Genomic DNA, 23,737 nt, shown 5'->3' with positions numbered 1-23,737 from the left:
AACAAGAGGGTATGATACGCCACCATCAGCATCCACACACACGATGTAGCCTATAGCCACTCCTCCTTACTGTTTACAGATGTGACGTAATGACACAAAGACAAACGTCAGCAAACTCGTATTTCCTGTGAATGCATACCAGTATCACTCAGATTATAAAACATTATTACAAGTTTACTGTTGTGAATCAAGCTAAGGTAAGGAGATCGTTTTGAACACGTATTAGTTATGTACTTGCTCAATATTTGATTTAGCAGCTTTAAACTTGGTATGATGTGCAAGCTTTAAAATGAATCGTGAGAACTTGTCACATGATCATAAATGATAAAATTACTTGAATGACCACCGCATGTACTCTTTGCTGACAGACTTGTGGAAGGGCCCTTAGTGAAGGGATTCAGCTGTTCACTTTCCTTTTAAACGTCCCAACAAATGGTGTCTCCTTCCTGAAGTGGAATTGAAGGGTGCAAAAAAGCAGATTGGAATTCATCCTATATTTGTTATGAAGATGCTATAACTTTGTAGAATGAAGATTTTCTTTTTCTCATTTCTCTAAATGCAGGTTAAGAGACTGTGATCTGACAGATGAAGGTTGTTCTGCTCTGACTTCAGCTCTGAAATCAAACCCATCACACCTGAGATATCTGAACCTCGGTGAGAATAAACTGGGAGACTCTGGAGTGAAAAATCTCAGTGATCTACTGATGAACCCACAATGCAAGCTGGAAATACTAGAGTTAGTATCATTATAATGTACAGTGTGATGAAAGTTGTTTATTTACAGTTTTTCTCCATTGGTTTGGCTCATTTCTTGAAACAGAAATTACATTCGCAAAACTCTAAGATCATTTGGCAAAACAGTCTTACAGTTCAGCACAACACTATAGCTTACTTGCAAAAGCTCATACCTTTCCCAAAACTGTTCACTCATGTGCCAAAACTAAATTTCCTTCTCATTTAAACAGTCAGTGCCCCCAAAATGCTTCGTCCCTTTGGCATTGTATAAGCACTGCAAGTCAAAATGTTTAGATGTTTTGTCACTATGGCAGAGGACCATTGAAATATCCCTCATGTCCACCTTTCAGTCTTAGCCCAGTCCTTCATTGACAATGGTTACTGTACTGTTTTTTGTCTAGCTAACAGAATACAATTGTGTATAAAACTGAAAAAAAGAAATGGGATTTTAGGGTAAGAGTAGCCTCCAAGGTTTGGCAAACCTTGGGGTGAGGGTGTGGGGAGGAAGGGGACAAAACAGGGGAAGAGGAAGAAGAGGCCAAGTACATAGGCAGATCCCTGATGAAATCAGGGCTACAATTGTGGATCATGTTGTCAATCACGGCCTCACAATGGCTGAGGCTGGTCGAAGGGTGCAGCCAAATGTTGGGAGAACCACTGTACCACATCGCTGCATTGCAAGAGATGATATTTATGTTGTTGTAAATATCATCTCTTATCAAGTTTATGTTTGTTGTAAATAAGGGTGTATTTTTTTCTTTTGCACAACGCTGTGAACAAATTAGAATTGCAAAGAGCTTATCCAGTAAAAATGTGAAACATACATATTCAGTGTCTTGTACTCATTTACCTCACTAAATGCAGTAATGTGTAACTTTGTGTAACTAATGGCTGTGCAAATAATATATAGTGCTGTCTTGAGCATTTTCAGGTAGTGTCACCAAGATCTGACTTTTTTGCATTGGAAAACATTGACAGAGTAAACTGTCATAATGAAAACATGACAACGCCATTTGACTATCTTGTTCATAAACAATGGTGTCAGGTCTATTCATCTTGATGACACTGACACTTTCACTGACATGAATACTTGCTTTTGAGGAATCACCTATCCATTTTGAGCAAGTGACACGCTTTTGCAGGTTATCAACTAGGTTTTTCAGTTTGTACTAATTGTTTTGAGAACTGCATTAACTGTTGTGCAAATGTAAATAGTGATGTGAGAAATGCACCAAAGCGACTGAGAAAAACTGTAATTGCAAAAAGGTTGTGATGGGCAACCAGAAACTGACTTACATTTTACATGTTAGTCAAGTTCTAGTTTCACCTGACTGTCAATTGCTGTAATAAATTTATCAAATGTTCCAAGGATTCATATATGGTATTCATGGTATTATGTTCTTGACTAATTTTGACAATTGAACAGACTATTGTGCATGTGATGACTTATACAATGAAATGACGCTGACACGTTTTGGAGCGAACAACCATTAGACTGAGAATCAACAATCAGTTTAGATCAACAAGATCTATTCACTTGGAAACTGTGCTAAATGTAGGCTACCTGTACTTAATCATTTGCAAAGATGTACTTAGACACTGAGACATGTACTTAGACATTTGCAGTTTTGATTAAATGAATGAGAAAATCAATTCTGTTGTGAACAATTTCCAAGTGGTTTGGAGGTTTGTCCATGTTGTTTTGAGAATGTAATTTCTGTTTCAAGAAATGAGCCAAACCAATGGAGAAAAACTGTAAAACAACAGGGCTCAACAAAAGTAATAGAGTTTATAGCTCTGCACCTTCTGTTACACTTCATTTAAAATGTTTTTTAACAAGTTATAAATCTTAGTGTACCACTATATATTTAATTTTCTCTCAGCTTAATTTTCATGCATGTAAGATTCAATATAGCGTCTAACCTGACTAAGGTCTGTTGTGTCCATTTTCTTTCTCTTTCTGTCTTCAGGCTGTATGGATGCAGTATTACAGAGGAACAGTGTTTCATCCTGACTTCAGCTCTGAAATCAAACCCATCACACCTGAGACAGCTGAGCCTCAGTGTGAATAAAATAAGAAACACAGGAATGAATCACTTATGTGACGTACTGAAGGATTCACACTGTAAACTGGAGAGATTGTGGTGAGGAACTTTCATCTATACGAAAGACAAAAGTGTTTTTGTATTTGACTGAAACAGAATGAAGACTTTGTCTTATTTCACCCAATGTAGGTTAAGATACTGTGAAATGACAGATGAAGGTTGTTCTGCTCTGACTTCAGCTCTGAAATCAAACCCATCACACCTGAGAGATCTGAACCTCAGTGAGAATAAAATAGGAAACGCAGGAGTGAATCACTTGTGTGACGTACTGAAGGATTCACACTGTAAACTAGAGAGATTGGGGTCAGTAACATTCACATACAACAGTGGTTCTCAAACTTCTCAGGCAAAAATCACCACGTGTCTTTAAATGCAAGCTTATGGATCATATTTTGTTTAATATCAATATTCATGTAGTTGAGAAAATGAATCACACACTTAAGAGACCCACAGCAGTTCTTTGACTCTTGCCCTTTTGCAGATCTGTGGAATCTAATAAGACACATACGCCACAATACTAACATTTACAAATTTTGAAAGCCAAATAAATGCATTTATAGTCTGTTTCAAAACTCCTCCCATCTGTTTAGAAGTGCTTGAAGTGCTCTGTCCGGTTGATCAATTGGTGCTCAACACCCCAAATACCCCGTAACCAGACCTGGATGTGCTGCGTATCACCTGAGATGAGAATGACTAAAATAATCAAAATATTTAAAGCCTAATCTATGTAACGTTTTTTATTTACTTTAAAAAATAACACAATATTATAAATCAGAGAGTGCTGAAAGATCAGTCTTCCAAACTGTGGCTTTACCCAAATACAATTTGATAAACCTGTAATCCAGTAGTTTCCGGACTATTGCAATAACTTCTATACTGTGTAAAACTATGGAATGAGTTTTGTCTGATCATCTCACCTCAACTGTGGCCTCGACACTAGATCCGCTTCAGATACATGAGATGCATATAAGAGTAATAGAGGCACAGATGACACTGTGCTGACCCTGCTTAATAGACCAATTTGGTGTTTGCAAACAGCGATGACGTTTTTTATGGGCGGAGCCTACCTGGTTGCAGAAAATGACAGTTGAGCAGTAGCAGTCAATGGAAGCCACGAAATAAAAGAATAAAAAAAAGTTAATTTTGAGTTTGTCTCACAATTCTGACTTTTATTTCTCGCAAACCTGAGTTTATATCTCACATTTCTTACAAAGAAAAACAGAATTGTGATATATAGCCTACTCGTTATCCTGTCTTTTCTGAATTGCAATTTATCCCGCAATTCTGACTTTTTTCCCCTCAGAATTGTGAAATAAACTCACAATTGCGAGTTATAATGGCCGAACTGGGAGTCATAAACACGCAAATGCAAGAAAAAAAGTCAGAATTGTGAAATAAAAATTTTATAGACTATGTTTAAAAGTTATCTATGTAAAATGTTATAGGTTTAAATATTATTTCATGCTGTAACTGCTATGTATATATGTCCTCTGAACTGCACTTTAATAGTAGACTAATCCTTGCAGGTGTCATCAGTCCAGTCTGTGAAACGTCTCCGTTTAGCTTCAAAGGACGTTTTCAACGATGGTTTTCTTTAAAAATGAAGACTATATTTTTTTGCATTCCGATTCCAACATCCAGAGGCACAACAAAACGTTTTTCTCTTATTCTGTGGATTTTGCACATTTTCCTCCAATTGCTACCGCTATTTTTCTGCAACCACTATGCGCGCGCAGCTGCAAGTGACGTAATTGTGACGTCTGCTCCAAAGAGGTCTATACAGTTACAAAACATCTCAACATCTCAAAACATCTCATGTATCCTAAAGCATGTGTCAGGGTTTTATTTGTGGATTTTAGCTCTGCTTTTAATTCAATGAAGACACACATTCTCCCAAAAAGGGTTATTGATTTTAATATTAATTACATTTCTTGTCGTCACAGAGGGACTGTTAGAGGGATTTTGTCTGATGTGTTCACTTTAAGCACAATCTGCCCACAAGGCTGCATTCTTTCTCATGTGCATTTTTCTCTACTGAGGAGTTTATGATTAAGGTGGAACATTTTTATTTAAATATGCTGATGATATGGCCTTAGTTGGCTTACTGGATAAAACAAACTTTTTACATGATGTTACCTACCTGGCTCACAATTAGAAATCGGTGTCCCTAAGACAAAAAAAATAATTATGTGCACAAAACGAGATATGATAATCTAGCCAATTTCACTTGAGAGCCAACAAGTTGAAATTGTGAAACATTTTAAATATATTGGTTCAATTCTGGACTCTATTCTGAAAATATTGAATTTAATAATTCACCTTTAGTAATATGTTTTGTGATCTGATGAAACTAAGATGATCTCTGTCTGTTTGTCTCTTTCTAGTCTAAAAGGCTGTGGCATTACAGATGTTTCTTCTTTAATTCAGTGTTTGACAAACACAAAAGCACTGCATTTTTTAAAAGAGCTTGATCTGAGAAACAATAAGATCAGAGACTCTGAGCAGCTCAGACGTGATACGAGACTCAAACTGTAAACTGACGTGAGTAAACATCTCTGTGATGTTAAAGATGCTTTCATTTACCCCTGACACTTGGACAATCTTTAAATATTTGTGAAAGGAAAATATAATTAAGGTTTATTGAAACAAAGGGAGCAACACTGAAATTGATTTAGCGTGTTTAAGTTCAGACTTCAGAAAAATCATGGATCTGTCTACCATGATGTGCTACAAAAGTTATAGTAAGTTTCAGGTTAGGGTTAGAGTTGGTTTGGGGTTTATGGAAGCACGCGTGTAGCAATATTCAATTTAAGATGTAATATGTAAAATGGCAATGCATTTCTGTATTTAAATTTACATTTTCCATACTATATGTGCAATGCTTGGAGCAAAATGATAATTCAAATTCAATAATATAATTTACATTTGCCGTTTCCTAGACTATTTTTAAAATATAATTTAAACATATATTTTAATGTATGTATTACAGAAATGATTATATATGTTTAAAATGTATTATATTTGTTTATATATTTAAATGCATCCTCAATGTCTTCAAGCTGACCAAGTTTGGTGGTGATCGGATTAATCGCCTAGGAGGAGTATATCAAATTCCAGAGCATGTGTTTTCCAAACAACTCATAATGGCCGATTTCCTATTGAGCCGGCGTATAACTTAGAGCACGAAAGTTGTTAGTTTCATACAAATACATGCAAGCGTGTTTAATATATGGACCAAGTTTTTAGACAGCGTTCAAGGGGGCGCTGTCGAGCCCCCCTGCCACGCCTGGGTACCAGCTTCTGCCCGGCCCTGATGGCCAATGAGTTTTTGAGCATGTTAAGGGCCCCAAAAATGCCCAAATAGTCTGAAAAAAAAAAATGTATCCTAACGAAAACAATAGGGCCTTTGCCTTCAGCTTGGGCCCTAATAATATTATTGAATTTGAATTATCATTTTGCTCCAAACATTGTACATGTAATATGGAAAATGTCAATTTAAATACAGAAATGCATTGCCATTTTACATATTGCATTTTAAATTAAATATTGCTACATGTGTGCTTTCATAGGGCTTAGGGTTAGTAAAGTTTATTATACTAGCTTATGTATTACTATTTAAAATAACTACTAATTCAAACAGCATTAATAGAAACATACATGTACATGTAAGTGATATTGAATGATTATTGTTGGTTTAGTGTTCATAATAAATGATCATTTTGTCTTATTTACAGGTAAATTAGATTGAGAAGATGTAAGAGCAGAGATGAAGTGGATTAACAAGAATATATAGAAGTCTTCAGTATAAGGCCTACAATCATAATGATATTGGGATTAAATTAATCCACATTAAAGCAATTAAAATATTGCTAATCATAACTGTGATTGCCAAATTTAGTACTCATATTTATCAAGTGATATAAACTGAAAGTGAATGTTAAATTGTTTTTAAAATGTTAAATGTACAGACTTATTTCTTAATGCCATTCCATCATTTTACATTTACATTTGTGTATATTTATTTCAATTTGTAGTTGATGCCATTTTATTGTATTGTAATATGTGTTGACATAGTGTAAATATACAAATAAAAACTTGATTGTTTTATTTATTTTAGTTTTGAGAAGAATTGTTTGCTAGACTGACTAATAAAAATAAACGTTATATAACTCATTCTCATCTCACTGGCAGTTATGACAGTCATTCATTGACATAATTTACTTTGTCCTTTGTCCAGGTATTCCTGAGAAACCTGAGTATTTCTGTTAGTTTGATGTGGTTATCAATAAAGACTGCTGCACTAAGTTCTGGTTTCATCTCTGCTGCAACCATGTCCCTGTGTCTCCAGCACCTCCTGTACAGCCAAGGTCCCCTCTTGTTCATTCACCGGCAGGTGTTATTGCATCAAGTCTGCTAACTCCAGCAACAGAAACTGGAGACGGGAGATCTGCATGTCCTTCATACAGACATTCAGAGAGCGTACCATACAAAGAACCACTACCTTCAGACAAAAATGCAAAGAAAAGTAAGCGTACAATTGAGCAGGATGAGGACATAAACTATAGCCTCTGTAAGCTTCTCAAACTTGAATGTGTGAAAATATCAAATTAAACCTTGAAATCATTAAATTACAAGAGGAGTTAAAGCCTCTTGCTACTCCATCATCAACTTTAACACTCGCTCTTACTGATGGAATGTAAAATCTGAAGATTGACCAGCAGGATGTGCGTATAACAGATGTGAAACTGCACTGTATTGACCATTGTTTCAGTTTCATTTCATAAAATTAGTTCACTAACAGTGATTGTTATTAAATAAATATTACATTATCTGAATATGTTGTTGCATATTAGTTTACAAGTGGGTGACCGAGACCTCTAGAGGTGAGATGAGCATACTGCACTGGAAATCACACTCATTTGACCTTGAAATAAAACCAAAACATCCTGTATTAATGTGTGAAATGGGAAAGTTCAGACTGTGAGGTCTTTCATGTAACATCACTGAAGATGAAGTATGGGTAAACTTATTTCCCTGGGTATATTCCCTAGGGTGGAGTAGTCAGGAGTGTGGCTTCAATTTCCAACTGTCCTTAAAACCCCAAACCCACCCTTTTAACTACAGCCATCAGAGAAGCAACATAGAGTCACTGCAAAAGTAATTGGTACAAAATCATTGTGATAATGACTGTAAACTATTTGCTGTACTAACTTTAATTGCAGTGGGGACACTTATAGTTCAGAATATCAATGAAATCTCACTTTTCTATGAATTAAAAATAACTGGTTTTAATACAATTAATCGCACTATGAAGAATAATAAATAGAAACCATTACAAAGACAAACAGTTCAAAACAGTATTATAACAAAATGTGACTGTACAAAAACACATTATAAAAATAAAATATGGAAACAATTTTTTTTGGAAATATTTCTAACATTTTCTAATTGTATTTTCATTTTCAAAATATAATATATACAATTTCATTACCACAACAAACTTCTTAAGCAGTTGAGTAAAGAGTAAGATATAAGAAAGGAACAAATGATCAACACTATGACAAATAAACAACAGATAAAGCACAAATGAAATGGACAGTGATTTAAGTTTTTTTTTTTTTTTTTTTTAGGTAGCTCTAGCCAAGTACTCAAGTCAGAAATACTGTACAGAAACAACTGACCAAATAGGAGATAAGGATAATAATATGTAACTAATAAAAAGCTTAATGAAAGAGGAAAGTTTTAATTGCTTCTTTGAAAATTGTTCTTTTAAAAAACAGTAGAGGTCCAAGCATGGGCCAAATGTTATCAAAAGATTCACTAAGCGTTGTGAATATATAAACAAATTACATTTTTAAATGTTCATTTGATTTTTATAAACTTGGTTGTAGTTTCCTTGCACATTAGAATTTACAGTAAACACAACAGTTCACACAAATACAGCTTTAAAATATACAAAAATAATTTCAGTACACACTAAATATTAAATTTAGTGTTAAATATTTCTGATCACTGTCTGAGATCCTGACCCTCTGTGGTCATTAAAAATTCCAGGATGTTCTTTGAAAATAGAGTAGGGGTTTAACCCCGGCATCCTGGCCAATTTGCCCACGGGACTCTGTCCATCATCACGGCCTCCTAATCATCCCCACACTGATTGGCTTCATCTCTGTCTCCTCTCCACTAATAAAGCTGGTGTGTAGTGGGTGTTCAGGCACAATATGGCTTCCGTTGCATCGTTCAGGTGGATGCTGCACATTGGTGGTGTTTGAGGAGATTCCCCCTTACATATTAAAGTGCTTTGAGTGCAGAGAAAGACATTATATAAATGTAATGAATTATTATCATTATTATTTCTGGTATTTTAAAAAAAATCTATTTACTATACATTACAGCTGTTTAAATGTAGTTAAAACATGGTGACTTGTTGCTGAAACCTCTCTCTCTCTCTCTCTCTCTGCATGTTTGTAATATAACAGCATCTCTCTGTCACATTGGTAGTTACTGCAATCTGAAGGTCTGATATCCTTCAACTGCACCAAAACAACGCACATGTTGCACAAGTATTTTTGTTGAGTCATGAACACATGTTTACTTGTGATGCTGAGTAATAATATATCAAGATATTCGTCCAAAATAGTCTCAGTAACCAACATGCTCAGTCAGATAAGCAACATCTCCCCCTGCCACCTGTCCAGCCCACTGTATATAAATCAAACGACCAAAGCATCGCGAGAGAAACGCGAAATACAAAAAGTACACCTACAAAACCTCGCGAGAAACACACCAAACACACGATCAGGTTAATTTTCTATGACATAAAAAGCTCAATTCCTCTAGAGGGCGCATGTCGGCTCAAAAACAGAATCCTCAATTGAAACGCATTCACATTTCAGGACGTTTTTATCTTATTGGAGACATTTATACACTAAAAATGTATAATCGTTTGCAGCTCTTATTAACAATGAATAGTTACAGTGGTCGAAATTTAAATTTGACAGTAATCTTGCTACAATAATTTATATAATGTCCAGTAATCACAAACAACTGATTGGCACATCTGTATCAACGCTGAGAAAAACAACTTGTACCACATGACTCGAATAGCAAAAGTTACACGGTGACTGTGAGAAACTTGAATGAATTGACTAATAAAAATGACTATTGGTTTTCTGTAATTTATTTAAAATCTCTTTGTATTATTCCACAGCTTCTTAAACTTGCGACATTTGCTAGAGTCCACTAAATGACTCTGATCCACAAAGCTCCGCCTATTTTAGCTCTCTGTTTTACTCCAGAGCACCGCTTAGCAACAAGACCTCGCGAGAAGCCCCGCGATCACAGCAACAAGACAACCAAAATAAAGTGAGCACAACAAACCCGGAGCGCATGATGGCGGCGTCGCTGCTGCGCCGGGACAAGAAATCCACCGCCGCCCATCTGAAGGCAGACCTCAAGCGGACTGACAACAGCTCAGGGCTGCGGCAGCTGCAGGAGCTGCTGGATAGCGTGCTGAACCCGGAGCGGGGCTCGGACCCGGAGGCGCTGGAGTGGTGTAAATGGCTGCTGGCCGGAGGGGACGGCTTCGACGAGTTCTGCCGGACCGTCAGATCCTACGATAACGCCACCCTCTGCGGGCTGGTGTGGACTGCCAACTTCGTGGCCTACCGTTGCCGGACTTGCGGCATCTCGCCGTGCATGTCGTTATGTGCGGAGTGCTTCAATAACGGCGATCACACGGGCCATGATTTTAACATGTTCCGGAGTCAGGCCGGCGGGGCCTGTGACTGCGGGGACGGGAACGTGATGAGAGAGAGCGGGTCAGTAGCCACTCAGAGCGGGGGTTTGACTGACAGGGGCTGTGTCTCAAACCCTTGTCAGTGAGCTGCCTACATGGACAGCGTTTGGGGGCTTCATTATCACAGCATAGGCGCATCCCGAAGCGGCAGGAGATTTGGGCGTCATATCAAAGACGTAACCAAAATCAGCAGCTTTTTAGGGGCTCATAAAGTGAAAACATTGCGATCTGCCTATGCTGACATTATTATTACTATTGAGCATCATAAAAGTTGTGCCCCAAATCAGCAGCAGATTTGGGCGTCATATCATAGGCTCAACCCAAATGAGCAGCGCTTTTGGGGATCAAAATGTCAAACCTTGCGATCTGCCTATCTTGACATTATTATTATTATTATTATTATTATTATTATTATTATTATTATTATTATTATTAAGCATCATAACATTGGCGTGTCCCAAATCAGCAGCAGAATTTGAGGGATCGTACTCTCCATCCTAGCATGCTGACTACTTAGACAGTGTTTTATGTAAAGATTAAAGGTGAAAGGTGAGATTGGAGGTGAAATTTGAATTAGCAGTATTTTTGGACATTGTGGCTGTCTACTTAGTCTTTATATTTTCAGAAGAATTCATTGGTGTGATATGTTCATGGGAGTAAGCAGGAATTTTGGGCGTCGTAGTATCAAAGTTAGTGAGGTGCCATCATTTTTGGCAGTCATAATATAGGTGCATCCTGAGTCGTCAGCTGTTTTGGGCATCATATCATAGGCAAATCGGCAGCATTTTAGGGGATCAGTCTCAGGCAGTCCTTTGTGAGTTGACTACATTGATTTTTATTATTTTGTCTTTTAAAACATCAAGGGTTGTTATTGTTAACTAAAACAAAATCATAAAAAACATTTTTGTTACTTGAAACAAAATAAATGTTAGCTAAAATAAAGTATATATATATATATATATATATATATATATATATATATATATATATATATATATATATATATATATATATATAACATTTATTTATTTTGTTCCAGCTAGATGCTAAGGCAACAATTCTCGAAAAGTTCTCGACTAAAGTAACTAAAACTATAACTAATAAATACAAATCAATAAAAACTATAATAACATATTTAAAAAAAACTTTAAAAAAAACTAATAGTTTGAAGTGTTCAGCAGAAAATATATGTATAAAAAATCTAATGCAGTGTATTAACAAATGCTATAATAGTGTATTTATTTTATTATACAATAATAAAAAAACAGTGGTTATAACATAAGCTTGTCCCAAATCAGCAGCCGAATATGAGCGATCATAGTCTCCACAGCTAGCATGCTGACCACCTTGACAATCATTTAATTTGCATATCATTTTGCAAATGAAATTCATTCTGAATCTGGAGAATTTTGGGGTTCCATAAGCAGCTTTTCCACCACCAGGCCAAACTGTTCTCGTTGATTAACCGTCCCGTTCTGTGCTGATCCGGCCCAGCCAGTATGAATATGGTTTCATTTTCCACTGTGTGGCTGATAATAGAGCTGTTTAAATAGTGACCACATTATGGAGACTGATAAGATATTTGTTAATTGTATTATTAATTTGTGTTTATGCCACTCAAATAGTGCTCTTAGCTGGCTACAAAGAAACGTTCAGCCAGGCAACAGACAAGTGACCAATCCTGAGTGACGATGTCACTGCACGATTCAACCGTGCCGAGAATTCCAGGCAAGAATGGTTTGTAATCGTGCCGTTCCAGGCTAAAGTGGAAATACAACTGGAACTGTTCCTAAACGTTATTAGAACCGTTCGGTCCAACGGTGGAAAAATGGCTTTAGACTCAAACTTTGTAAACTGTCTACTATAGTTATAACAAAAATGTTGAACCTCATAACATTGGCTTGTTGATCACATTATAGGTGTGCTCTGTTTCAGCAGCATGTCGCCATCGTAGATAGGAGTACCTCGAATAAGGAATTTTGGGCATCATAGTATTAAACCTACTGAGCTGCCTACCTAGATATCATTTTTGAGAATCATATATATACACATCCTGAGCCAGAAGCACTTTTGGGCATCATAGTGTCAAATCTAGTGAGCAGCCTACATCGATAGCATTGTTGGACATCAGTATATTCTCAGTCAGCAGCAATATTATAGGTTTTTGTGAATCATATTGTCAAGCTAGTGACCTGATTACCTACAGCAGTGTTTCCCACCTCTGTTCCTGGAGTCACACCAACACATTTTCCAACTCTTCCTAATCAAACACACCTGATACAACAGATCAGCTCATTAGTAGAGACTCCAAGACCAGAAATATATGGGTCATATATAAGGGAGACATCCAAAATGTGCTCTGTTGGTGTGCCTCCAGGAACAGGGTTGGGAAACATTGACCTACAGCATTGTATCACTGACACTTCTGCAATCGGCAGCATTTTGGGCCATCATAGCCTCCAACTTAGTGCACTGTTGGGGGGGGACGTCTCAAACCTAGTGCTGCTGCCTACTTATGCATAGTTATTGAGCATCAAATCATTGGTGTCTTCAAAATCAGCATCATTTTAGTCACGATATTTATAGGGGTGTTTTGGTTCAGCATTATTTTTGGGCGCCGTAGGCACTTGCTAAATTAGCAGCAGTTTTGAGTCTCAAACTCAGAGATGTTTAGAATCCTCAGCATTACCTGTACATGGCCGACATGTTCTGAATCAGCAGTATTTTGGGCAAAACGCCCTCAAATCTAGTGAGCTTGGCATCATACCATAGAAACATTTTTGACCAGCAGACAGCAGCATTTCTGAGCGTGTTTCAAATCATCAACACTTTTGGGTGTCAAAGATGTGACCGGAATTGCCAGCATTTTATACACTGAAAAAAAAATTGGTGTAATATTTGGTTACACTTTATTTTGATGGTCCTCTTTAGACATTTCTGCTAAATACAAGTAAGTTATAAGTAACTACATATCAACCAACTCTCATTGGAGTAGTCTGTTAGGTTAGGTTAGGGTTCGGGTTAGTAGAATAAGTTGATGTAGTTGCAAAGTTACTTAGTAGAATGTCCTTTGTGGGACCATCAAAAAGTGTTAGCAGATATTAAGCAGACAGTTTACTAATACTGTAATGAGAGTTGACATGTAGGTGCAAAGTTACTTTAAATTAGTAGAATATCTAAAGTGAACCATTAAAATTAAGTGTTACATAATATTTACTTTTAAATAATTTTCACTCAGAATTTGCTACTGCATTTCACAAATAATTACAAAGAAACGACAAGTAGCACATTAAATTAAACATGAAATTAATGAAATAGAAAAACTTAAAATCATAGTATTTTTTGTAAAACATACTCCAATAATCAGTTTTATTTACAACTACAATTTTACACTGTAGGTCCATTCCAAATCAACCCATTTTTGGTCTATGATACATGTATACATTCTTGTTATTTTAACACCACACAAGTATGGTTATTACTAAAACTAGTAAAGGAATGTTCCATTTAAATGTTGAGTATAGGCAGTTTTTATTGATTTTAGGCACAGCTGTGCATTGATTGATATATATGCACTAACATAAGGGCTGGAGTGACAGTGCGAGTCGGACGGCTGTCAGGGGAGGTTAATAGAGTAGAGTGGGCTGTGGCACCTGATCACTGCCTTACAGAGACTGACACAGTCTGGGTTATTTTTAACTTCCCCCACAGGGTCAGTGACAGGTCTCTTCCCTTCCTCCTCTCACACCACTCACTGTACTTCAACAATTCAACGTGTAGAGGTTCAGACATGGGGCCGGGTACGACTGCTGTCAGCTGGAGCTCAAAAGATTGACTGTGTTTGATCAGTAAAGGGTGTAATTATCATGAAGTGTTCTGCTCTGCAGGAATGAGGATATTGGCAGATTTATTCTTGGTAGATGTTTACTGTGAAAAGACATCAGCTCCAGCAACACTTTTGCTTTTGCTCTGGAGACTGACATTGCATGACTTCTCGCATGTACTTTCTGATTCATAGTGACTGTCCACTGAACCCAGTCATCTCTACTCTTATTTAAAGAAGAAATCCATGGCCTTTTTAGCCATGTTCACTGGCAAGTTTAGAGATGACGTTCACTGTGTATGTGTCTCGTTATCTCATTAGTAGTCTGTGACATTATATGTGCTATAAATGCTGAGACCGCACTGTAGACAGAGCTGTGGTACATGCCAAAGTCTTACCTAAGACTGCAGGAAAAAATTCTATTGCATTTTTTTCTGATTAGAATTAAAATGCAATTAAAAAAATATAAAGGTTTGCTCTGCTTGTTTGTAGGGCTGCACAATTTGGGTAAAATTTTGTGATTATCAGTATGGCTTTAAAATAAAAATAATAATGGTGATTTAATGGTATTACTAAATAAAAATGAAGAAATAAACTTCAGTTTTGAGTCTCAAACTCATAGATGGTTAGAATCATCAGCATTACCTGTACATTGCTGACATGTTCTGAATCAGCAGTATTTTGGGCAAAACGCCTTCAAATCTAGTGAACTTGGCATCATACCATAGGCGTGTTCCTAGTCAGAAACATTTTTGAGCAGCAGACAGCAGCATTTCTGGGCGTGTTCCAAATCATCAACACTTTTGGGTATCAATACGGAAGACGATTAGGGCCAAGCAATAATAAAAAAATTAAACCATCTCGAGATTAAATTCGTTAAATTATGAGAAAAATGTCGTTAAATTTCGAGAAAAAAGTCTAAATAAAATGTTGAGAATAAAGTCATTAAATTACGAGAAAAAAGTCGTTAAATTATGAGAACAAATTCGTAATTTAACGAATTTGTTCTCGTAATTTAACGACTTTTTTCTCATAATTTAATGACTTTATTCTCGAGATGATTTTATTTTTTTATTATTGCTTGGCCCTAATCCTCTTCCGTATGTCAAAGATGTGACATTTTATACACTGAAAAAAAAATTGGTGTAATATTTGGTTACACTTTATTTTGATGGTCCTCTTTAGACATTCTGCTAACTGTCAGTAACTTAAGTAATTACATATTAACCAACTCTCATTGGAGTAAACTGTTATGTTAGGTTAGTGTTTGGGTTGGTAGAATAAGTTGATGTAGTTGCAAAGTTACTTAGTAGAATGTCTGTTGGGGGAGCATTAAAATAAAGTGTTTGTAGATATTAAGAAGACGGTCTACTAATACTCTAATGAGAGTTGTAGTTAATATTTATGGCAGTCAATATCTTCATTTTAACTTATTTTTGTTGGAAACAAAATAAGTGCTTCTCATTGTAAGTCTGGGAAGATGTTTGAGCAGAGCAGATGCAGAGATGGAGTTCGTGTTGAGCGGCATTGACTTTGAATGAGACGCTCTGAGACGCTGCTCATGTGTAAGAACACAGTGCCACTCTTCACTCTGAAACATGCAGTGCATATATTCATTTAATTAAATTGCAGCCTTTGCGGTTTGACGATTGCACTAAACCAGATCACAATTCCAGTTAATCAGTGCAGCCCTGGTCTTAACCTCTGATACCACCACTGTACAATTATGACAGTGCAGTATTTATTTGTTTGTTTGTATTTGGTATGGGAGTCTCTATTAAGCAAGCCTGGGTTTGTGCCGTGTTATGGGGCAACAGAACGCCGCAGTGGAGTTCAAAAAGTATTAAAAAAAAAAAATAGTGATGCCGATGCACTGAATTTATGTATATATATATTTTTTTTTTAATACCAAAACTGAAATTGTTTTCATAAAACACTGTATATGATAATCAATTAATTGGGTTTATTTGAAAATCATCACTCAAAAATGCTGCAGTGGTCTGTCATGCCACATTAAGGAGAAATAATTAAGATTTGTGACAAGATTGACAATTTAAGCTGAGACTTATTGATCAAAGCTTATTGCGATTATTGGATGGGAGGCACGCTGCAAATTATTTTTAGTCTAAATGACAAATTCAATTTACAATAATTTTTAGTCTTTTAGTTTAAATGACATTTTTCTTCTTCGATAGAGCGGTACACTCAAATGTACTTCAGAATTTGGAAAAAAATTTGTACCTGTCATTTCCATTTTAATGTGACTTTAATAGCCTTTTTTGTGAGAAGAAATACACTTCCCATAATTCTGAACAGAGAGCCACCAATCAGAAAAGTCGCTGGAAAAGGCAACCATCGAGTCTCATGAAGCATTGTGTGTCGAGTCTTTCTTTCTAACCTCCCAGTCTACTTGCATATTTCTATACTGAAATAACATTTTGAAATAAAGAGTGGTTTTATGCTTTTAAACTATTTTTAATTAACTTGTAGTTGGCATTAAATATTACATGTTTATATTGCCTGTCTGTTGCAATGCTTCATGGGATAAGTAGTTCATTGCCAGTTAAAATAATTTAAATACATGCCTGTCTTTTTTCCCCTGATTCTTTGTGATGTGATTCACCTCTGCCCTGATTGGTTTGTCTCATCAGCTCCTTACTGAATATTTTTTTGAAATATATATTTGTATATGGAGGAAATGAATTGGAAATATACTTCCAGAACCAAGACCACTGATAAAGTGGGTGATCACTTTTGGTGATATGGATCAGCTGCTGTTCCAGCACATCTTTTATCCCTACACCACCACCATATTATTACTATAGACTTGCATATTGTAGTTGCTGGTAGTGCATTAATCTGTTGACCTTTGCGAAAACAGTGTAATGTCAGACATTTTTATTACAGTGAAAACAGGATTTTTTTGTATTAATCAAATTAAGCCTAATTAATCTGCTGACATGCTAAATTCTAATTTACATGCTCTTGTGTGACAGGTTTTGTAGTAGGCATCGGTTAAAAACGGGAGAGAACGTGCCATCAGTCCCTCGGGATCTGCTGCTCATGTCTGAGATGGTGCTGCCGCGGTTTATCATCACTATCATTCAGTACCTGAGAGACGGCTACACTGAGCCAGGTGAGGACATCACATCACACCTCAATGCCCTTGTACTGTTGTAACTCCTTCAAAGACCCCATAAAATGGCTTCACAGGCACACACGGTTTGTCAGCTAAAGGCTATTCTGTTAATTTATAGGAATACACTACATGGCCACAAAGCTAATAGACATGAAATAAAAGCCACAAAACTCCAATTTTCTTTTTATGGGGCTTTAAGTGTTTAGTTTGGAGCTGGTTCAGTAGATTCAGCTCCTAATATGAACAGACATATTGTGAAGCGTACCAAAAATATTGTGAAGCAACAAATAAGATAATTCAATAATGCTTTAGTTAACAGCTTTCTCTGTGCTTTTGCATAATATCAGTCCCATGTGTATGGCATGTACTGGCTGAGCCTGCTAATCATGCCCACTGGGGTAACATATGCTGCTATATTTTCTCTCACACAAACATCTTATCATGTGCTTGCAGAGTCGGCCGCTGACAGAGATCTGCAGAAGGTTCTGCAGCAGTTAGAGCCGCACATATCGTTCTTAGAAGAGCTGACCAAGATGGGCGGGGCCATGCGCACTGTTCTTACCAAGATCTTAACCAATCAGCAGACATTTAAAGAACTGAGCATGGGTGAGTATTGTGACTGTATTGACTGTATTTGAGCAATTTAAGTTGTTAACATTTCTGTATGTATGCAGGGCTTGACATTAAAGGTGCTTTATGTAAGAATGACAGCTAGTGGTTGAAATGGGTACTGCAGTCCAAATTCAAAATATTGTTTGCCCCGCCCCCCTCCTCATTCGACGCTCATGCGGGTTGCCAGTTTGAAGACTTGCAACAGGAACGCTGCATATGTTTTCCGCCAACTGGCAACCCGGGGTGGCAAAATACTATTGGGTAAATTGACGACATGTGGTCTTGCACAGACGGAAACAGAAATTCCAACATGGAACGCAAATTTCAAAGTAAAATAACTGGCTGTAGCAATGGTTTTCAGAGAAATTAATATGTGAACTCAGCATGTTTAATAAATATCTGCAAACATATCATGGTATTTTTATGCTTTAGTACAGTCAAAAACTTACATAGATCACCTTTAACACCCACCAACCCAACAAATGGAGGTGTATTTCAGCAGTGACGTGTAACACAGTCACTCCTATTAGCCACTATGATGGGTTGAATTTTATATTTAATATAGCTATATATTTTTCAATTGTAGTCTTTTAAAATGGCATCTGAAATAATAAACTAAGCGCAATGTAGTGTCAAAAATATTGTTTTTTTTTTCGATACATATTGATCAGAAATATCAGAAACACTTCCATACATGTCAATATACATATTGACAGAAATATCTGAAAGAGTATTGGAAGTGTTTTCCCGCAGAATAGATACACAATTCCAGCTGCGCTTTCTCTCTCTCTCTCTTATCTCTTCGACAGCAAGTTGGCACACAACACCGCCTCCCCTCACTCACTTGTTTCATTTGCTCCGGATGAATATTGTTGGTGTTACAGAGCTTAAATTTTAATGTGGAATTGTGCGTATAATTTTACTCCTTTCTGCAGATTTTGTTCTCACACCTAAAGTGCGTACATATAAACCCACCTCAAACAGTAGACTACTGTAAAGGTGATGATACACAGGGCAACTTTTTGAGCAATGTTGCTGGGCAGTTTTGACGAACGATGATGCTTGGGCACTTTCCCATTGAGAATAGGCAATACATTTCTATTTGGATACTTTGGATAGAAATGTATTGCCTATTCTCAATGGGAAAGTGCCCAAGCAACATCGCTTGGCAACATTGCCCAGCAACATTGCTCAAAAAGTTGCCCTGTGTATCAAGACCTTAACAGTATAATGGATCCGTGCGTCAGGTCTTAAAGTGACAGCAGCCTATTATACCTGCTGCCAAATTATGAGATAATATTAAAAATATCTATTTCAAATTAGACATGCACTAGACCAGTGGTTCTCAACTAGAGCTAGGGACCTCAACAAACTTCCAAGGGGATTTCAAAATATTTCAAAATATAATTTTCGCAGATTTTGTTCTCACACCCAAGGTGCGCATACATAAACCGCCTCACAGTAGTCTACTGTAAATTGAGATAACATCAAAATTATCTATATGTCAGTTTTTCCCCATGGTATCAATATCAAAATTGTGGCTAGTATCTTTGGAAAACCACTAGCCACAGTGGCTGTTGAGCAAAAATGTCAAGCCCTGTATGTATGGTTAGCTAATGGTGCTGAGAATTCCTGGCCCAAGAATGGTTTGTAATTGTGCCGTGCTGCACCAAGCTCAAGTGAAAATATAATAATCCATGGAAACTTTCCATTCCACATTCTCTGAAACGTTCTTTGGGGAACCTAAAATGGTTCTTCTATGGCATCACTGTGAAAACCCCCTTTTAGAACTGTTATTTTTAAGAGTATCCTATATCTTATATCCTACTTCCTCATTACTTAACTGTGTGAGCAAGTTTCTGAACTGGTGACATTGGTGTGGAACTGTGATCTTTCGACCGTTGTATTTTGGTTTTTGTTGTCATAAATCTGACAATTTTTAATCAAGCTGTAAGGAAGGTGTTTTTTGTTCATTTTCACACTTGATATGACTCCTTTAAAAATAGTCCTCCCTTTTGGTCAGTGTTCACATCTATATTGTCCCACACCCACAGGTCAAGAGGAGAATGTTTATGCAAAGAGGAACTATGAGAAGTATCTGTCGGCACTGAAGAGTTCAGGTCTGGTGTCAGTGGAGGAGAAAGGAGCAGGAGGAGCTGGTGCTGGAGCAACAGACACTCCGGCAGGAGCAGGAGCGCTCAGTCTGCTGGGTAACACTGCTGTCTCTTCTGTGCTTCACTGTACTGTAGAGATGGGTGTTTTTATCCTTATTTGTACATTGAATATGAAGAATAGAATATTGATGAGTCTTGTAACATGGTTTTTATATTTTGCTACCTTTATTATTTTAGGAGCTACTGCTGCTGCCAGTCTGGAGGACTCTAGCAAAGAGGTAGGCACAAAGACTTTTGGAATAGATAAAATATGACCCAGCAACCAGTCAAAACAAACACAGCAGGGTGTGTTTCCCCATTGTGTTATTGTTGAGAACACCGCTTTATTTTGACCACTTTAGCAACGTGAACTTATTGACAAAGGAAACTGTTTTAGCTGGGCTCATTGTTGAGAAGAGTGGGTCAAATTAAAAGCGGTTCATGTGTTTGTCTGACAGGAGGATCAGGATGGGCTGCAGGGTGTGGGCCAGAGGAAAAGAGTGAAGCTCAGTAGCAGTACCAAAGGTAAATCTTGTTGGCATTTATTCTTCAAATAATTTAGGAACAATAATTACATTTCCTTCCTGTTTTCCTGTTTTTTTGTTTTTTTTTTTAGATCCATCCATAATGGACACTCTGAAACATAAATGTTTTTTAGAAGAGTTATTGTTTTGGACAATTAAGTATGAATTTCCACAGAAGATGGTCACTTTTTTGCTCAACATGTTGCCAGATCAGGATTACAAGGTATTTAATGCTTTTTAACTGTTACATATGCAGGATCCAAAATTAACCCGTGGTTTGTTTAAAGAGGCCATGGTGCTTTTTAATGCTTTAATGTTTTGTGTAATGTGTCTTTTTGTGTGCATGTGTAAGATCTGCAAAGTTACAAAATTCGTAGTCTTAAATTAAGCCAGGATTAGGCCTTAGTTCAATCAGGACATTTTATAAACATGCCTTAAAAACATTACTGGTGTGCATCTTGAGACAAAGCTATGGCAGTGACATATTTTAAGATAAGTTAGTTCAAGCTGCTCTCATTTAAAACAGCTCAAAAATGCATTTTAGTCTGGGACTTGTCTGTGAAACCGAGAAAGTCTCCCACAAAAGGGATTTATTATATATAACAAAGAACCTGAAAAAACCCACCTGAAAAACATAAAGCCATGTTTATTGCATATGTCTTATTTTATTGCATTTATTTGTGCTGTTGCTGTTGTTTGAAGTTTGTTTAATTATTATCTTTTTACTTTTTTTTATGAAAACAAGTGCATTGAAGAAAAGTAGATTTTTGTTTGTATATGCTGTAAACTATAGATATTTGAAAGAATAATGGAATCGGTAAAAATCAGTATCGGCAGGTCACACTTACAAAAAAAATCGGAATCAGCCAAGAAATTTGCAATCGGTGCATCTCTATTCCTGATCCATCTGCTTAATCATTTGCATTTTCAGAATCTGACACATGCTTGAACTGATATGGTACAAACAATGACGCTATTAACTTTTTGTGTTTACAATTGCATTAGAAGGTTTGAAGCTGAAACTCGCATTGTGGTAAAGGGCGTTACATTTCCGTTGCATGCTTGAGGCGTTTTTTTAGCCACTCACAACACACTGGGTCAGCTGGCCAATCAGAGCACTCTGAACTTTTTGAAACCAGAATTCAATCTGAGTGTTTCAGACAGACTGGGAATAGAGGTGCTGCAATAATGTACAGTATGTGGAAATGTAATGTGATTTTTGAACATTAAAGCATGTTGACCTAATCTTATACACCGTTAAAGTAGCATATGTTTGCCTCTTGTACTTGTAAATCTCTAATAAATTTAGAGAATTTTGCTAGTTTTCACTCTCTTTGCTACTTTGTAAGTATTATCATTGGACCTTGTACATATGGGTGGTGTTGCACCAACAGTTCGTAGGTTCTTAACTACTAGTTGCTAACTTTGCATTTAATTTTGTGATGCCATGTGTCCTCAAGGCAGAACGTAGCTAGTAGGTTGTAAGCTCTCTGTTAAGTAATGCGTCGTCGCATAATATGCCGATAACCTTCTAATAGCAGCCTTCAAATCTGTGAATTTCTCTTTTTTTCAGTTCCATTGAAATACAATACTTAATCATGAAATAACATAATAGTATTTTTTATGTAACACTGTTTGAAATGAAAAAAGAAAAATAAATACTGTATCAAAAACGTTAAATTTAGAACTTAAAAAATTACATTTATGTATTATAAAAAATTTTATTTATTTATTTTTTTTAAAGTTTTTTGGTATGCACAACATGAAACATTTAGTTATGTATTTTAGTTACGTTCCTACGGATCCCCTAAAAGGATATGATCATGGTAAAAAAAAATGAGCTGAGAGGAAAAATTATATGTCAGTGCTTTTGCTTTCTCTTGCAAAACTATTGCGTTCCTGGAGAAACTTTGTGTCTGTGCTCAGTTTTTCAAATTTTTTTACCAAAATGTGTACTTCCTTCTCCTGTGCCACAGATCACGTTCACTAAAACATTTGTACAACACTACGCCTTCATCATGAAGACCCTCATGAAGAGCCACGAGTCCGACACCATGTCTAACCGTATCGTTCACATCAGCGTGCAGCTCTTCAGTAACGAGGAGCTGGCGAGACACGTCACAGAGGAGTGCCAGTTACTGGACATCATGGTCACTGTGCTTCTCTACATGATGGAGAGCTGCCTTATCAAGAGCGAACTGCAAGGTAACGCGAGAAACGATGTATAGGGTGCGTTTGAAATGCCATATTGTTGTACCATTCGTACTATTTTTACTTTATATGTACTGTGCGCTGTATGCAAATTTCTTGATGCGATACCTTGATGACATTTCCCGAATGTCAAGTACAAAATATTTTGAAATGTCTTAATTCTGTGTTTTTAATGTCACAGATGAGGAGAATAATCGTCATGTGGTGGTAAACTGTGGTGAAGCTCTACTGAAGAATAACACCTACTGGCCTTTAGTTAGTGATTTTATTAATATCCTCTCACACCAAAGTGTGGCCAAGCGCTTCCTGGAGGATCATTCTCTGCTGCTGCTCTGGATGAGTTTCGTCTCCTTCTTCCAAGGTCAATAACTGACAGGAAATCCTGCAGTCATAGACATTGTTTTTGTTTCAAAGTCTGTGGTGCTTTTTTTCTTAGTCCTATGAATGGCATAATGAGAATGAATTAGTGTTTACTTAATTGAGCAATGAGTTATGAAAATCGGTGCTATTTTGTAAAATGGTTACAGCTAAATGGCTTAATTATGCACAACACTACAAAAATGATTTTCTATTTTTGTCTTGTTTTCCAGTACAAATAAACTAAGCTATCTATTACTTAAGCAAAATGACTTAAGCT

The 23,737-nt window shown here is 36.7% G+C and overlaps 1 protein-coding gene and 1 pseudogene across 7 annotated transcripts in view; both read left to right on the top strand.

The window, feature by feature from the left end:
- LOC125269865 overlaps window positions 1–7,667 on the top strand; it is a 76,219-nt pseudogene extending 68,552 nt beyond the window's left edge.
- Window positions 7,668–10,159: 2,492 nt separating this feature from the next.
- Window positions 10,160–23,737, top strand: part of ubr3 (ubiquitin protein ligase E3 component n-recognin 3) — an 89,258-nt gene continuing 75,680 nt past the window's right edge. For 6 of the 7 annotated variants that reach the window (XM_048192892.1, XM_048192888.1, XM_048192890.1 and 3 more), the window contains exons 1-9: window positions 10,160–10,660; window positions 17,458–17,597; window positions 18,054–18,206; window positions 20,267–20,422; window positions 20,564–20,604; window positions 20,824–20,890; window positions 20,982–21,112; window positions 22,866–23,094; window positions 23,282–23,461. In XM_048192892.1, the coding sequence (XP_048048849.1) occupies window positions 10,230–10,660; window positions 17,458–17,597; window positions 18,054–18,206; window positions 20,267–20,422; window positions 20,564–20,604; window positions 20,824–20,890; window positions 20,982–21,112; window positions 22,866–23,094; window positions 23,282–23,461 (1,528 nt within the window). In that variant the 5' untranslated portion in view covers window positions 10,160–10,229. The remainder of the gene's footprint in view (window positions 10,661–17,457; window positions 17,598–18,053; window positions 18,207–20,266; window positions 20,423–20,563; window positions 20,605–20,823; window positions 20,891–20,981; window positions 21,113–22,865; window positions 23,095–23,281; window positions 23,462–23,737) is intronic. The other variant, XM_048192893.1, reaches the window with a different exon arrangement.

This window comes from Megalobrama amblycephala, linkage group LG6 (assembly GCF_018812025.1).
Source record: "Megalobrama amblycephala isolate DHTTF-2021 linkage group LG6, ASM1881202v1, whole genome shotgun sequence".
Lineage (NCBI taxonomy): Eukaryota > Metazoa > Chordata > Actinopteri > Cypriniformes > Xenocyprididae > Megalobrama > Megalobrama amblycephala.
This window is presented reverse-complemented; position numbering and strand designations above follow the sequence as displayed.